Raw genomic sequence first — 18235 nt, forward strand, 5'->3', positions numbered from 1 at the left:
GGTATGGGTATATCCTGAAAATTCAGGCTGGTGGTAACCAGAGTCAAGCATGGGAAGATCAACCTGATGCAAAAAAAGGTCCCGGGAATAGTTAATTAAGAGGGGGGATGGTGGGAAGGTTGGAGGTTTGTATGCCTGAAGGTGAAGGTGAGAAGAAAACAAGGCTGTTCTGTTTTACAGCATGGAAGCCTCTAATGACATCCTGGATAATGCATACAGGGAAACACTGTCATCTCACCACATCAGCTGTCTTATCCGTCTCCACCAGATCATCCACCTGTTACTCCCAACTACTCTGTGCAAATTGCAGACACGACCATGATGCGGTTAAGCCCAGATAGCAATCTTTGTATGCCACGTTGTCTCCACATCCAGGAACCTTCTAGGAATCACTTCACCTCCGCCAAACGGAGCCATGAGCTATGACCGTCCATTCGTCATTATCCAGGATGTCATTAGAGGCTTCCATGCTGTAAAACAGAATGGCCTCATTTTCTTCTCACCTTCACCTTCAAGCATACAAACCTCCAACCTTCCCACCATCCCCCTGCTTGATTAACTATTCCTCGGGACCTTTTTTTGCATCAGGTTGATCTTCCCATGCTTGACTCTGGTTACCACCAGCCTGAATGATCAGGGAATACCTGTAGTCATAGCGCAAAGCCTCAATGAGCACAGCACCAGGATTTTAGGAATCAAACTACTTTTTTTACACTATTCCTGGGCAGCTCTTGAATATTGAGGTTTATTGGAACCTCACTTGAACTATATTGTGCATCAACCATTTGCACCCAGTTCATTCAGTACCAAGATCTGTAGAAGTGTGATTGCTGGAATAAATGGATGCGAGCGCAGCTGCGACCTTTCCTAGGACAACGTTGTCTTTTTTCAATTTAGTTGTGGAAGATATCTTCACTGGTATTTCTGGTTTTTTTTTGTTTATTAATTATGGTGCTTTTTCTACAATAAGTATATTTTTATTCAACCGTGGTGTTCCGCACATGTGACCTTCTTGGTAGGATTTCTTTCCTTCCTTTTGTGTATTCGTTTTTTGGTCACGTGGACTGCGCCATATGGATGCTCATATGGTGATTAGTTGAGCAATTATACTAGTGGACATACACAACCACTTAATAGATAATCTTTTCAGAACACTCAGAGTATTTACTCAATATTAATGGTTGCAATGTGATTTCCTCTCGCACAAGAATGGCACACAGGAATACCACAAATACAACCTACACCCTGTAGCAAACCACATATTAAAGAAGTTTCACAGAGTCAACAAACCCACAGAACCCCTTGGAAGAAGCAATGCAGTGAGGAAAAGTCACAGTCTTTGAGTTCAGCGATGTCTTCTTATGTACATACTGGGGGGGGGGGGTTGATTTACTAAAGAAGTTGCTCCAGAGATTAGTAAATGAGCAGAAGCTCTGCTAACTTCCATCATCCAATCATGTGCAAGCAAAAATGCTGTTTTTTTTATTTTCCTTGCTTGTGATTGGGTATTCTTTGCAAAGTGAAGCTTTACCTCATATTTTAAGCTCTGGAGTGTACTACCATACCTCCCAGGTGCCAAAAACGTGTGTTGTGGTGAAGTGACCATGGTGCCATAAACTGTGACTGTAAGGCACCCCTGAACTGCCACTTCAGGGGCACATTCACTACTGGCTTTTCGTGCAACCCTGACACCCCAACCCAGACCACAGCAGCCCCCACCCCAGCCAGGAAGGCCTGAAGTTCTGGGAGCTTGGTGAGATCCCTTTACCATCAGGCCCCACCATCGCTCCCATCCCTTTTACCTAATTACATTCGGGAAATACTAACCACTCCCCCCGCCCGAAGGAGGAGCCAGTGTTCTCTCCCGAAAAACTGACCGGAGCTAGAGCTACCCCAATCTAGGCCAGAAGGCCAGGGACCCGACCCTCTTGCCAGACCCAATGGCTTTCCATCCCCATCAGAAGGCTTCCCTTTCGGCTACAAACCGCACCAGGTTACCTTTACACCAGTGGGTTTTGCATAGCCTCCGCCATCACTGATACCACTTCGCCGCAGATCAGGGTCAGAAGCAAGCGCCACCCCCTGGCAACTGATAAGAACAGATAATACACATGATCTTAGCCAAAAGGCCGAGAAGGTTCCTCCAATACAGCTTTTTTGGTTATCAGGACCCATTAGGGCTTGTGGGCATCAGGAAAACCCTACCCAGGTTGTCTTCTTCCACATTTGTGCTGCTAATGGAGAATGCAAGACTAAAGTGGTCACTACATTTACAGACATGAGGTTAAATTCACAAAGCCTAAACACAGTGATTAAAAAAAGAAGTGACATTTATTGTTAGCTGTGTTCAATGACATTGCAAAAATTACAGTTACTTGGCCAGAACAAAGATCTCCACCTTTGTGTTAAAGCTTTATAAATGAAGCCTACTGTACCTGATGACAAAAAAATGTATTATCCACAGCCAAAACTTAAAAACAAAAGTTGGACAGAGAATGTATTGGTATTTTTTTCTGTCTGTGTCCCATTGGTGAGAAATATCCTCACTTCCTGTCACATATATATAACAGTAAGTATGAGAAAATCTGTCCAAAGTGAGTTGAAAATCTCTTCTTAGGCTGTTGTCAGTAGAAGAGGTGCCCCATTGGAAAGTTTCCTCTCTATTCTGGTTATGGTGATAAATTTTGGATTTTTCTTCACTTTTATCCCTGGTGGCAATGGTCACCCAGACCAAATGAACCCAAAAAAAAAATACATAAAAAAAAATAATAATGTTGCTATAGATACTTTTTAACCACTTCGGCTCTCACACCTATACATCAGCTATAGAGCAATAGAGCAGAACATTTCTGCTATCGGCGGGTTTAAAGTGGTTGTAAACTTTTCCTCTGCTATCTGCATGAGCCACTTTTTTTTTTTTTTTTTTAGGGTATAACTATATACATTTATTAAAAGTATCCACTTAATGAGCCACTCATATACAGTGCTATCAGTCTCACAATTTTTTTTTCATCAATAATTGTTTATTAATTATATTGTGATACAAAAAGAAAGAAATTACACATATGTCAACATGACGTATATAAACAAAGTATCAAAAGACAATGGGCAATGCTTCTTATGAATTTGAACAGAACAAGTTCCCCTAGTGGACTTTAAAGGCACATATAAGAGGACATATAGGAGAATGTATAATAAATAAATGATAGTTTATTCATTACAAAAACATCATAGAAAACATCAAGATATAATTCAAAATCAAAGGAATGCGATTCATGTATATATACACATGTAACTAATGATACCAGTATGGTTGCATCCGACGCGTTTCGGAGTTGTTAGCCTCCTTCTTCAGGGGTGGTTGTAAGTTTTAGCAATGGTTTCTATATTAGAAATGGTATATTTAACATAGACATAAATATACATTGAATTATTTTGTTTACACTTACATCAGTATATGTGTAGATTATCTTTTTTATGTCACAATTGGGAAACACGATGGATGGCAGACAGTGTCAGCACGTTTGTTTTTAAACTTTTTTGGAATGCGTAGATAATCTACACATATACTGATGTAAGTGTAAACAAAATAATTCAATCTATATTTATGTCCTTACGGTCTGAGATGTACATATATTTACCATGTTTATGTTAAATATACCATTTCTAATATAGAAACCATTGCTAAAACTTACAACCACCCCTGAAGAAGGAGGCTAACAACTCCGAAACGCGTCTGGTGCAAGCATACTGGTATCATTAGTTACATGTGTATATATACATGAATCGCATTCCTTTCATTTTGTATTATATCTTGATGTTTTCTATGATGTTTTTGTAATGAATAAACTATCATTTATTTATTATACATTCTCCTATATGTCCTCTTATATGTGCCTTTAAAGTCCACTAGGGGAACTTGTTCTGTTCAAATTCTTATTTTAGGATGTGGCACAACTCGCAGATAATTAGCCGGCCAACACCCCATGCTCTCAATGCTTCTTATGAATACCACATAGGGCATTCAAATACCAATACAATACAGATACAGTAACATAGTACAATCACAGATGCAAGCAGTTAAATCTGTTCAACTTATTATTACAAAAGTAGGTACATCAGGGAAGATTTGCAAAGGGAAACGAACAGGTTGAGAAAATACACAATCATTATGTGGTAAATTTACAGCAAGAGTCTGCATGAAATTGTTCAAGATATAGAAATTGTTCAAGATATAGAAAACTAGGTCAGCAAACCATAAAATAACACATTATCCAGCATGATCCTTGCTACACCAGTCAGTTCATGGCTTCCATGTTTTGTCGATTGTCTCACCTGGACCCGCCTGGTAAGCTAGGGATCTTTCAAAGGAGAAGTTAGTTTTGACTAAAGTTATGACTTTTGAAAGGTTTGGGGCCAGATTTTCTTTCCAATGCCTAGCTAGTACTGTTCTAGCAGCAATAAGGATATGGATCATCACTGTGCGGGAGGAAGTGGGGATATCCTCTATTTGAAGATTTAGGATCGTTTAGGCAGGGTTAGGGTGGATTAGGATGCCAATTATTAGGGATAGAAGTCTAAATGTGAACCTCCAGAAGCTTGTGAGGTGTTTGCATGCCCAAAATATATGGATCAAATTTCTAACTTGAGTACACTCTCTCCAACGTATCGGGGAGTTAGGATTGGAAAACCTGGTCAACTGGTAAGAGGTTAGGTACCATGTAGTAATTATAAACTTCTGGGACATCTCCCAATGATCGGTGCAGCGGGAAGACATATAAAATGCACCCGGTGGCCATGAGTCACTTTTAAGAGTCTGGGCCAGTGATGGCGAACCTTGGTACCCCAGATGTCTTGGAACTACATTTTCCATGATGCTCATGCACTCTACAGTGTAGGTGAGCATCATGGGAAATGTAGTTCCAAAACATCTGGGGTGCCAAGGTTGGCCATCACTGGTCTAGGCCAACACTAGACAATCCTAGGAGCACCCCCCTTCTCCTCCAGCACACTTTAGACAATTGACAGCCTCATCTGTACATGTTTCCCAAAGAAATGCAAGAAGCGAAGCTACAGCACTACTGTTTCCCAATGAGACTGTGCAGAAGGGGGTGTGTCCATTTCCCCCACTCAGGTCTCAGATTACACTCTGCTCTCTTCTATATGCTCTTTAGTGTGTGACATAATATTCCTGCCCCCTGCTTTCTGGAGTTCAGAAATGCTGTGTGGCTACAGATAAACAGGTACAACTTATGTAGGAGGATGTTTCATCTCTGTATATCACCTGAGGCCAGTCACTTCACGTCACAAATGAATACATTTATCTTTTTTTAAGGACAAACAAGACTTTCTTTTGGTGATATTCTCTTGCAGTCGATAGGCATTAGACAAAAAGCATGTAAGAAAACCAAAAAAACTTTTCCTACTTTGACCAGTTTTATTTAAAAAGAAATAATTACAGTAGATAAAATTGAAAACATATATATTTATTCGTTTTTCCCATTTACTATAACACTGAAATTATGATTCTGATACAAAGCATTGCAATGTTACTTACAACTAAAATAAAGGCTTTTCCATTTTTTTTTTTCAATTTTGCACTTTTTTTTTCAATGCGAAAAAAATTAAAAATCAACATGAACCAAGGCAAAATTGTTTAGATATTAATGGTTAGAAAATAGGAATAAAAAATAGGAAAATAACTGCCTAGAGGAGAAGAAGACGTTATTAAGAACTGATTATGTTAAACTAAGGGTTAATAAGTATAACAAATACATTTTTTTTTTAGTAAAATTTTATTACATTTCAAGACTAAACATCCCTCTGTGATAAAAATATTTATTTATTGATTAAACCATCTACTTGCATTTTTTTCTTTCAGTGAATGATTTTATTATTATGTACATGGCCAGCATTATACTGAAGAGTGTACTACAAATTGAGTAATTCAGTAATATCTCTGTAGGGAATTGAAAATTATTAATTCACAATTATTGTGATTTAACACTCAAAAAATACAGTGCTCGCAGCACAATTCAATTAAATGCATAACCCTCCCACTATTTGTAAATCAATAATTGAAATAGAATAAAATATATATCAAACCAATAAAACAAAACATATACCGTATATATTGATTTGATGTGTACTTTATTTTTATTTATTTTTTGTGTATTTTTTGTGTATTTTGTGTATTTTGTGTATTTACATCTAGTGAGGGGGTTATGAATTTAACTGAATTTCGCAGTGAGTGCTCTATTTTTTGGGTGTTGTATGTAGTAGTCCCAATCGGATACACAGCTGCTTGTTTGGGTGAGGAGATTGTAGATTAGGAAGAGCAGAACTTTGAATTATTGTGATTTGCATTTGATTTAATTTTATCAATTGATACATTTTGCGTCTGATTTGCATTTGTCATTTCGGCCACAGATTCCAGCCTCCCGACCACAGAATTTTTCCCACCAACACAGGAAGTCAAATCAAGGTGAGACCCCAGAGTTTTTGTTTGAATGAACATATTAATGCTAAATTTTTGTTTAATCTAAAAAGTGCTGAATATATACCTACATCATGCTGCCTACAAGGCACAATGATGTCCCCATTTGTCATATAAATGGCTGTGCGGACACTTACTGAACAGACATGGTACTCTATTGTCACAGGAAATAACATGCATGAAGCAAGACGTTAAGACTCCACAGTCATTTTTTTTTTTTTGCTTCACTCTCAGTTTTTCTTGGTGGCTAATGTCTTGTTGTATAGAATATGATGGAAAATTCTAAATTGTTGAGTTGCTATGAGAGCAAGAGGTTAGGGGAAATGTTTCAATGGGGACACCTATTACAGTGACAACTGTAGATTTCCTTTAACTTCCTGTAGCACTAACTCTCGGTGGAGCTGCTTGTTTAAAGCGGGCTGTTACCTTCACTCTCGATACCTCTGTTTCACCGGCACCGGGTCTAGGGTTCCGTTGAGTTTACCTCTGGACGATATAAGCACCAAGCACTTTTCCAATGCTTTAATAAATGAATGTAGCAGGAAAGAGGTAGAAGGAAAGCTGCAGGGACGCTCAAATACCTTTCCTTAGTATACTTTAGAACATTTCTCTGGAATTGATCACTTGTGGTTGAAGCGCTCCCCTTGTGGGATTCAATCTTTGCCTGCCTGGATAGACCTCCCTCACTTGTCTAGCAGCCAGCACACAGCACGAACTAAAGTCTCTGCCACAGACTTGTTTAAAACAAAACCGTACGATCCTCTGCCACAGGATGTATTGGTCTGGGATGAATGTCAGACACAGCACTTGAACCTTTAAGCCAACCCGGCAGTACTGTACTGTAAGATTACTTCAGGATGCGTCCTACAACCGAGTCACCAGGCCCCTCTCCAGACCAGCACTCTGCATGATCCTTCCATGATGGGTCCTCCCCTGGGATCTTCTCGGTTGTCCAGCTTCTTCACTCAGGATAGACAGCTCAGGACCATTCCTCTGCTGCTGTGGTAAGCCCCAGACAGACTTCTGGGCCCACCCACACGCCACAGCGACGTGGGCCTTCCGGAACGGAGGAACACGAGGTGGTATTACTAGTGCATACCTGTCGGCCAGGAGGGCCAGTAGGTGGCTGATAACGAACCCTAAAACATGGCGTCTGTCCCATAAATACCCTCTCCCAGAATGCAACTCGGAGGACCACCTCCACCGAGTTATCTCCGGGACAGAGGAGCACTCATACGCTTCAACACTTTGCTCTTCCAACATCAGCCCATGATGACAACGACACCCACCGGCACAGTGTGGAACTACACGCAACGTCAGCCAAGCTGGAACAGAGGCAAATCTAACTTCCTCTAATGAGCGACCCACTAAATTTACTTATCAGCGGTAGATCAAAAATCTACCAGCGCTACATTCCTGTGAAGTAAACAGAAATCTCCCAAATAAAACACAGAAGGGAAAGAATTGACCGGGGGTTTAACCCTCCCTTACTGTAAAAAAAATAAAATAAAATTGCTTTAGATATACTTTGAGTTATACTGTTGGAAAATAGACATGTGCACAACAAAAAAATTTGTTTTGTTTCGTTTAGTTTCTTTTTGATTCGTAACGTTTCGTAATTTCGTAAGACGCGAGTTTTCATATTGTGACTTGTTCGTATTTTGGTAACAGTTATATATTGTCGTTGATATGAAATGATTCGTAATTCCGTTAGTCTAATGATTCGTAATTTCGTAAGACACGAGTTTTCATATTCGGACTTGTTTGTATTTTCGTAACAGTTTTATTTTCGTTGATACGAAATGATTCGTAATTCCGTTAGTCTAATTTTCTTTGATTCGAAATTCGTAATTTTGTTAGATAATAATTTTCGTTTATTCGGTACGCTACTCGTAATTTAGTAAATGTTACTTTTGTGAGATTGCCTTTTTCGTTAATTCGTACTTTCGTAGGAAAAAAAGAATATTAATCCTTTAGTTGCTTTTCTAATAAGTCCTGTACTTACTCCAGTCCACTCCCTCAGTCATGAAACCGGACTCAGTCTTCTCCTCAACTGAATCTAAAAAGACTCAGGAATGCAGTGTGACTCCGACACAAAAGGGATAAGCTGATTGGCTAAAGATATTAAGTAAGATACATCACTCACTAATACAATGCCCATTCGAAAGAACGATTCGAGAACACGAAATTACGAACATACGAATTTACGAACATACATATTAAGATACACTTACACTGTCCATTCAAAAGAGCAATTGAAGAACACGAAGAAACGAAATTACGAACAGACAAAGAAACGAAATGACCAACACACAAATGAAAATACGAAATTATGAACAGACAAAGGATTGAAAATACGAAATGTAAATCATTCGTTAGAGATGTCATTTTCGTTCTTTTACTGTTTTGGAGTTTCGTATTTTTTTGTAAGTTTGTCCGTTCATAAGTTTGTACTTTCACGTGTTCGTTTTTTTGCTTATTCGTAACTTCGTAATTTCCGTAGTTTGGTTCTTTCAGCTATTCGGATGTTCGAGTTGATCTGAATGTACGAATACTAACAAATTTTTACGCAAATCTATTAATTACGAACCGAATCACACATGTCTATTGGAAAATATGATAAAACCTTTGTAAATAAACCACCATCCAATCATTATGAAACATGAGCAACAAGATCCTGCTTGTAATGAATAACTGCATTACTTAAAAAAAACATCTGCAGATAATTCCCGTTTGTATATTCAATGTGTTATAAAATCAGATATACCTTACAGAGAGCATAATAATGTGTAGTAGTTCTGAGTGTCTTATTGATTCCCTCTCTTATGACACAGGGAAGAAGTTTGTTGCTGCTATGTTTGACTACACTCCAATTAATAATGGAGATCTCCAGCTACAGAAAGGAGAGAAGCTCCAGCTCCTGTCTGAGTGAGTTCTGTTTTTTTTTTTTCCAATAGATGATGGTCGGGGTGGTGAGACACTTGGTAAAGGTTTTCAGATATGGCTTGTCCTGAACTGACAGATTTAAATCCTGAGTGATATAACCATTTATCTGTGTTAATTAAAGCTGAAAAAATATGTCTAACCCTTTCCCCTCCTGTCATGGTTCCTTTTTTTACTTTCTTTTAGAGTTACTTTTCCTTTCCTTTTTCTTTCCCTTCATGTTCTTTTTACTTTCCATTCATGTTCTATTTTTTCTTTCTTCCCGTGCCTTTCCCTTTCCTTCATCATCATTGCCTTCCTTTGTGTTCCCTTGTATTCTTCCATCCCTTTCTCTTTTCCCTTCTCTAACTTTTTGTCCTTTCTCCCCACTTTATTTCATTATTTTTCTTTTTGTCTACAGTACTTTATTTTCCCTTCCATTCGTTTCCCTTACCCTTTGTCTGCTTCATTTGCCATTTTTACATTTTCTTTCTATCTTCCTTTACTTCCCCTTCGTTTCTCTTCCTTTCTGTATGTCTTCTTTCTATCCTTTTCTATCCAGTTCCCCATCATTTTCCCTTTTTCCTATCAATCTATCTTACTCTATTCCATCACTTTCTTTGCCTTCCATTCTCTCTCTTCCTTTAGTATATATGACATTATGTTTGTGTTTGACTTTGTCCCCTTCCTTCTCCTTTACTTCCATTCCATTCTGTTCACGTTTCCATTTATTTTCTCTTATGTACATAACATTATCTTCTTTGTTATCATGATCTTTCTTCTCTCTTTTACCTTCTATTATGCCTCCTTCCTTTCCATTCCTATCCATTTTCCACACCTCCTACTCCTTCCTTTCAGTCTCCTTCTTTTCTTTACCCTCCCTTTCCCCTTACCCCCCATTCTTGTTCATAATGTTAATGTTTCCTTTCCCTAATGTTCCTTTCTTTGTTTATTTCCTTCCCTTGGATTCTGTCCCCTCCGTTCCCTTAGTGTCCATTTCATCCCCTTCCTTTCCCTTTCTTTCCATTCCATTCCCTTCCCTTTCCCTCTTTCGTCCCCTTCCTCACCTTTCCCCACCATTTTGTCGCCTTCCTTTCCCTTCCCTTCCATATTCTCTTTCCTTTCCCTTCCTATCCATTTTGTCCTTTTCCTTTCCTGTCCATTTTGTCCCCTTCCTTTCTTTCCCATCCTTTCATCCCCTTCCTTTAGTTTCCCTTCCCTTCCATTTTGTCCCCTTCCTTTCCCTTTCCTGTACATTTTATCCCCCTTCTTTCCTTTCCCTTTCATTTTGTCCCCTTTGCTTTCCCTTCCCATTCATGTCATCCCATTCCTTTCCCTTCCCTTCCATTTTGTCCCATTCCTTTACCTTTTCATTCATTTTGTCCCCTTTCTTTCCCTTCCCTTCCATTCTGTCCCTTCCTTTTTCTTCCCATCCATTTCATCCCCTTCCTTTCCATTTTGTCTCCTTCCTTTCCCTTCCTGTCCATTTGGTCCCCTTCCTTTCCCTTCCCATCCTTTTTATCCCTTTCCTTTCCCTTCCATTTTGTCCCCTTCCTTTCCCTTCCCATCCATTTAATCTCCTTCCTTTCCCATCCATTTTGTCCCCTTCTATCCCCTTCCCATCATTTTCATTCCCTTCTTTTCTTTTCCCTTCTATTTTGTCCCCTTTCTTTCCCTTACCATCCATTTTGCCCCCTCAATTTCCATTCACATCCATTTCATCCCCTTCCTTTCCCTTCTGTTCCATTTTATCATCTTCCTTTTCCTTCCTGTCCATTTTGTCCCCTTTATTTCATTTCCCATCCATTTCATTCCCTTCCTTTCCCTTCCATTCCATTTTGTCCCCTTCGTTTTTTCTTCCCATCCATTTTGTCCCCTTCCTTTTTCTTCCTATCCATTTTGTCCCCTTCCTTTCCATTTTGTCCCCTTCCTTTCCTTTCCCTTCCATTTTGTCCCCTTCCTTTCCCTTCCTGTCCATTTGTCCCTTTCCTTCCATTTTTTCCCCTTCCTTTCCCCTTCTGTCCATTTCATCCCCTTCCTTTCCCTTCCTGTCCATTTCATCCCCTACTTTTCCCTTCCTGTCCATTTCATCCCCTTCTTTTCCCTTCCCCTTCCATTTTTTCCCTTCCATTTTTTCCCCTTTCCCTTCCTTTCCATTTTCCCCCCTTCCTTTACCTTCCCTTCCATTTTGTCCCCTTTCCCTTCCCTTCCATTTTGTCCCCTTTCCCTTCTCATCCATTTTGTCCCCTTCCTTTCCCTTTCTGTCCATTTCATCCCCTTCTTTTCCCTTCCCCTTTCATTTTTTTCCCTTCCATTTTTCCCCTTTCCCTTCCCTTTCATTTTGTCCCCTTTCCATTCCCATCCATTTTGTCCCCTTCCTTTCCCTTGCTGTCCATTTCATCCCCTTCCTTTCCCTTCCTGTCCATTTCATCCCCTTTTTTTCTCTTCCCCTTTCGTTTTTTTTCCCTTCCATTTTGTCTCCTTTCCCTTCCTGTCCATTTCATCCCCTTCCTGTCCATTTCATCCACTTCTTTTCCTTTACTGTCCATTTTCGACTCTACCTTTCATTCCATTGGACCACAATGTTTCCCTATTTCATCCCCTTTTGCATGCAAAGTCAAAACTTTTTGTTTTGTTGTGGATAAAGCAGTGAGGGGTTACGACCCCATCTGCTTTTTATTGCTGTGTCCCCACTAAAGGGGATTTGTCCTGATGATCGTTGCCTAATACATAAAAATGATAGGAAATCCAAACTTTTAAAGTTGTCACATAAACAGAAGGATAAGGGAAAATCATGCCACGGGTAAACTTGTTCCGGTGACAGCTGTTTAGGAGGATATATCCCCACTTATTGTACAAATCTTTCTGTATATAACATTGGGTTCACTTCTATCATCCCTCCTTCCCTTCTGTACGTTCCCTTCAATGCTGTCCATTTGATTTCCCTTCTGTTTTCTACACCTGATTCTCCTTCCCTTCCATTCTGTCCTCATCCTTTTTCTCCATTACTCCCCATTTCCTTCCACCTTACCTTCCATTCCTGGGCATAATATAATGAAACTCCACTTCCCTTCTTTGCCTTCCCTTCCCTTCCAATCTTCCCCCTTTCGTTTCCTTCCTATCTCCTCCCATTCCATAAGGCTAGGTTGAAATTGGTGTGATGCAAGAATGAACGCAAACCCTCACAGGTTCCCGAAGTCCACAAAAAACTTGTACCCCTTTTTAATTCTTAATGGCACCCCAGCGCACCTTGCAAAATTGCATGCCAAGATGCATGGTAACAAAGTACCATTTAAAAAAGCCTTTAGCACTTTGTGCAATCTTTGTGCAAAGGACAGACAATAACATGCAAAAATGTGCAAAACATGCACATACTGTCATTCCTGCATTGGTGTGAACAGAGTCTGACACTTACCTTCCTCTCCTATGAATACCATTATGTTCTGATCTTCCCTTCCTTCCTCCCCTGTCCCCTTTCTTTACCCTCCCCTGATTTTTTCCACTTCTGTTCTACACACTGTTGCCCCTTTCTCCCCCCCTCCCCCACCTTCCTTTCTCCTTATCTTCCTTTCTGGTACATGATACTTTGTTCCCTTCTTTTATCTCTTCCCCCTTTCTTTCCCTTCCCTTCCCTCCCCCCCCTTTCCTGTTCTCTTCTTTCATCTCTTCCCCCTTCCCTTCCCTTCCCTTCCCTTTTTCCCCCTTTCCTGTTCTCTTCTTTCATCTCTATCCCCTTTCTTTCCCTTCCCTTTTTCCCCCTTTCCTGTTCTCTTCTTTCATCTCTTCCCCCTTTCTTTCCCTTCCCTTCCCTTTTTCCCCCTTTCCTGTTCTCTTCTTTCATCTCTTCCCCCTTTCTTTCCCTTCCCTTTTTCGCCTTTCCTGTTCTCTTCTTTCATCCCAAATTCTCTTCCTTTCTTTTCCTTTTACCCCATCTTCTTTCACCTCTGTTTATTCCTTCCTTCTCAATGAGATTTTTTATCACTTTCCTCTTCCATTACCTCCCCTTGTTTTTATTTGATCCAATATACACTATATTGTCAAAAGTATTGGGACGCCTGCCTTTACCCACACATGAACTTTAATGACATCCCAGTCTTAGTCTGTAGGGTTCAATATTGAGTTGGCCCACCCTTTGCAGCTATAACAGCTTCAACTCTTCTGGGAAGGCTGTCCACAAGGTTTAGGAGTGTGTCTATGGGAATGTTTGACCAATCTTCTAGAATCGCATTTGTGAGGCCAGGCACTGATATTGGACAAGAAGGCCTGGCTCACAGTCTCTGCTCTAATTTATCCTAAAGGTGTTCTATCAGGTTGAGGTCAGGACTCTGTGAAAGACAGTCAAGTTCCTCCACCCCAAACTCGCTCATCCATGTCTTTATGGACCTTGCTTTGTGCACTGGAGCGCAGTCATGTTGGAACGGGAAGGGGCCATCCCTAAATTGTTCCCACAAAGTCCCAAAAATGTCTTGGTATGCTGACGCCTTAAGAGTTCCCTTCACGGGAACTAAGGGGCCAATCCCAACCCCTGAAAAACAGCCCCACATCATAATCTCCCCTCCACCAAATGATTTGGACCAGTGCACAAAGCAAGGTCCATAAAGACATAGATGAGCAAGTTTGGGGTGGAGGAACTTGACTGGGCTGCACAGGATCCTGACCTTAACCCGCTAGAACACCCTTGGGATGAATTAGAGCAGAGACTGCGAGCCAGGCCTTCTCGTCCAACATCAGTGCCTGACCTCACAAATGTGCTTCTGGAAGAATGGTCAAACATTCCTATAGACACACTCCTAAACCTTGTGGACGGCCTTCCCAGAAGAGTTGAAGCTGTTATAGATGCAAAGAGTGGGCCAACTCAATATTGAACCCTACGGACTGGGATGCCATTAAAATTCATGTGAATGTAAAGGCAGGCGTCACAATACTTTTGACAATATAGTGTGTATTTATTAAGGAAATTGCTAAGCTTTATTTTGTATATGTAAATATTCCTTAATTATTCTCACTTTTCTGGCATTGTTCATTTCATCAAAGCTCCCTTCTTTTCCCAGCACCGTTGGAGAGTGGTGGTTTGCAAAGTCCGAGGTTAGTGGCCAAGAAGGCTATATCCCCAGTAATTATGTCACAGAGGTTGCCGGATTGGAATCGGAAAAGTGAGTGGATTACCAAATAATTATTTTTTTTCCAAAAACAGACAAAAAAGAAAACACTGTTTTACATTTAATGTGATTCTTTGCACAATAAACTACTGAAATATTACCCGCAGACTTCCTTTGGGTTGCTCTGCGTTGTATCCCCACCTTGCCTCACAATTCAGTGTCACTCTGTCTTAAGCTCACCGCACTTGTTACAACACTTGTTTTGATTGTCCAATCTCCTTTAGATCTACTGCAGGGCTTTATTTGGTCGAATCTCTGTTCCGCCACCTCCAGCACTGGCCCTGTGCTTGCCGCACACTGACAGCATTCCTCTCCTAGTAGCTGCACTGAACCCTCCCTCTCCCAACACATGCCTTGGAGTGCAGGGAGGTGAGAAGTAGACATGTGCACAGCCAAAAAATTTGTTCATTTTCGTTTTCATTTTTAGTTTATTATTTTTTTTCGTTTTTCGAGTCATTCGTTATGATCGCGATTCGTAAATTAGTTCATTCGTAAATTCGAACATTCGTTCATTCGTACATTCGTTCATTCGTACATTTTTACATTTGTACATTCGTAAATTCGTACATTCGTAAATTCGTAAAATCGTACATTTGTAAATTGTAAAACCCGAAAATTCAAAAATCTGAAATAGTAATTATTAAATTCTAGGTATTGTAATTTCCTTTCAAATTTGACTGTCAGTGAACGTAACAAATACGAATTTATCCGAAGTTATGAATTATCCAAAATAAATGCTGCATCTAAACAAATAGAACGGAACAAATTAATAATAAATAATAATAATAAAACGTTGTTATTATTATTATTGTTATTTATTATTATTATTCATTACGTTCCATTCTGTTTTTTCGGATCATTCATAACTTTGGATAAATTTGTATGTGTTACGTTCACTAACAGACAAATTTGAAAGGAAAATACAATACCTATAATTTAAAAGTTACTAGTAATTACTAATAGTTAAGTTATTATTAGTTAACTATTATTTCAGATTTACGAATTTTCCAATTTACGAATGTACATTCGTAAATTGCGAATGTACGAATGCCCGAATTTACGAATGTCCAATTTTATCGAATTTACGAATATTCGGAAAAAATTAGTTAAACGGGATATTCCCGAATTAAAGAATTTGTCGAAATTCATTAAACGAATTTGGAATGAAACGAATTGCACATGCCTAGTGAGAAGAAGCGGGAGGTCCACACAGCCACTCTAGTGTGGCAGCAGCACTTCCTGAAGCCTGCCCCCACCCTGTAGCCTTTCAACTCTCCTACCAAAGCAAGCTGCATCATGCTCTTCTTTCAGATACTCTAGGAGGGGGATTTGGGGGTGAGGGGAGGGTAATTTGGAGGAAAGGGGATGCCATTTTGGTTTAAAATGGACCAGTCCTATGCTGTCCTGAACTAAATACATAGACCACTGCTGAACTCTGCACTCTGTGTGTAGTGCACACCTGAACCCTGTACACTCTACATAGAGCACTGCTGAACTCTGCACTCTGTATGTAGTGCACACCTGAACCCTGTACACTCTACATAGAGCACTGCTGAACTCTGCACTCTGTATGTAGCACACACCTGAACCCTGTACACTCTACATAGAGCACTGCTGAACTCTGCACTCTGTATGTAGTGCACACCTGAACCCTGTACACTCTACATAGAGCACTGCTGAACTCTGCACTCTGTATGTAGCACACACCTGAACCCTGTACACTGTACATAGAGCACTGTTGAACTCTGCACTCTGTATGTAGCGCACACCTGAACCCTGTACACTCTACATAGAGCACTGCTGAACTCTGCACTCTGTATGTAGCGCACACCTGAACCCTGTACACTCTACATAGAGCACTGCTGAACTCTGCACTCTGTATGTAGCGCACACCTGAACCCTGTACACTCTACATAGAGCACTGCTGAACTCTGCACTCTGTATGTAGCGCACACCTGAACCCTGTACACTGTACATAGAGCACTGCTGAACTCTGCACTCTGTATGTAGTGCACACCTGAACCCTGTACAGTCTACATAAAGCACTGCTGAACTCTGCACTCTATATTTAGTGCACACCTGAACCCTGTACACTGGTGACTACCATTTGATTCATTTATTGCGATGTTCTTTATCTATTATATGTAATTTTTTTAACAATTTTTTTATTTTATCCTATTGTGTTTATTAAAAGTGTTACGGTATCTTCCAGAAATCAAATGCACTAAGCAGTCATTTTGATCTACAAATGATCATTAAAAACAGCAAAGGATGATCCCTCATGATGGAAAATCCAGTTAAATTCTCTTTGTTGTTGGGTCCAAAAATTGTTTTTGAGATGTATAATTTAAAGCAATATAATGGTATTATTATTATTATACAGGTTTTATATAGCGCCAACAGTTTGCGCAGCGCTTTATAACATATGATTGATGTTCATCATTAAAGCGTAACTTCACTTTTGTTGAGAAAAAAACATTCCCCCCGGGTGATCTATGTACATTGCTGGGATTTTAGCAAACTTTGTTGCAGATTCCTACCTTTTGTTATTCTGAAGAAAGTCCTGTGTGTTGTTTCATTATCAGTGGAAACAGGATGCACCTGAGCTCAATTTTGAGTGACGTGGCAAAGGCTGTGAATACTTACGTATATGATGTATATGTATATGTATAAGAACTTCTTCCAGGTTGCTATTATGGGGTATCGTTTGTAGAATTTTGAGGAAAATAATGAATTTAATCCATTTTGGAATAAGGCTGTAACATAACAAAATGTGGAAAAAGCGAAGCGATGTGAATACTTTTCGGATGCATTAACGACCATACACCACACATATGTGTCCATAGTCAGCAAAGGTTCCTGTACTGAGAGTGTGCTCAAAGACAGCTCCCGGTCTCTAGTAATCAGGAGCTGGTGGGAAGTGGCGAAATGTATCCGCTTCATTAGGACTAAAAGAACATGGACATTGACTCTGTAACGTTTTTGTACAACAGTAAAATTATTGAATGAATCTAAACAATCCCTATGACATTCATTTCATACTATTGTAAAGAACACCAAGGCAGCAAACACAGTTCAATGCAGAAGGGCTTTGTACAGCAAATCCATTGCATAAAACAAACAAAAACTCTATTCGTCCGGGTCACTAACTAAACTCAAGTCAGCTTCTCGTTCAATATTTTTATTAAGGTTTACATGAGATATACATAACAATCTATAGGCTTCAACAGGAATTATATCTGAAAATTAGACTTATAATAATATAGATTCACTTAAATAGCCAACATTAGAACCCCAAAAACTTTGGTGTATTTAATGAAACATGCCTCCAGACCACCCATCCACCCCTGATGGGCACAAACTGTGGATGGGTGGGGGCAAAGCTGTATAAATCGGGAATATTTACACCAAAATCATTTTAAATATTGCAAAAGCCATAAGGGGGTCTAGGTATTCCAATCGTAGATTACACGTGCCATTTATATTAAATCAAAAATATAAGAATTAAGAGAAATATCAGATAAAAATAAAAAAAGACAGTGCTTGTCAATTTCAAAATATAAAACCATATGTGTAAGAAGAGAGATTCCCCTATCCGTAGGGAGGATAAGAAAAGATAGGAAGAAGAAGAAGAGAGAAAGAGGGAAGAAAGAAAGAA

The 18235-nt window shown here is 39.7% G+C and overlaps 1 protein-coding gene and 1 pseudogene across 1 annotated transcript in view; one reads left to right on the forward strand and one right to left on the reverse strand.

Annotated features, from left to right (window-relative positions):
• Positions 1-18235, forward strand: part of BLK (BLK proto-oncogene, Src family tyrosine kinase) — a 95195-nt gene that overhangs the window by 9336 nt on the left and 67624 nt on the right. Inside the window, exons 4-6 of the mRNA XM_073625136.1 lie at positions 6430-6484; positions 9331-9424; positions 14470-14571. Coding sequence (XP_073481237.1) covers positions 6430-6484; positions 9331-9424; positions 14470-14571 — 251 coding nt within the window. The remainder of the gene's footprint in view (positions 1-6429; positions 6485-9330; positions 9425-14469; positions 14572-18235) is intronic.
• Positions 2008-2141, reverse strand: LOC141141976 (U2 spliceosomal RNA; annotated as a pseudogene).

Source organism: Aquarana catesbeiana, linkage group LG04, assembly GCF_042186555.1.
Source record: "Aquarana catesbeiana isolate 2022-GZ linkage group LG04, ASM4218655v1, whole genome shotgun sequence".
Classification (NCBI taxonomy): domain Eukaryota; kingdom Metazoa; phylum Chordata; class Amphibia; order Anura; family Ranidae; genus Aquarana; species Aquarana catesbeiana.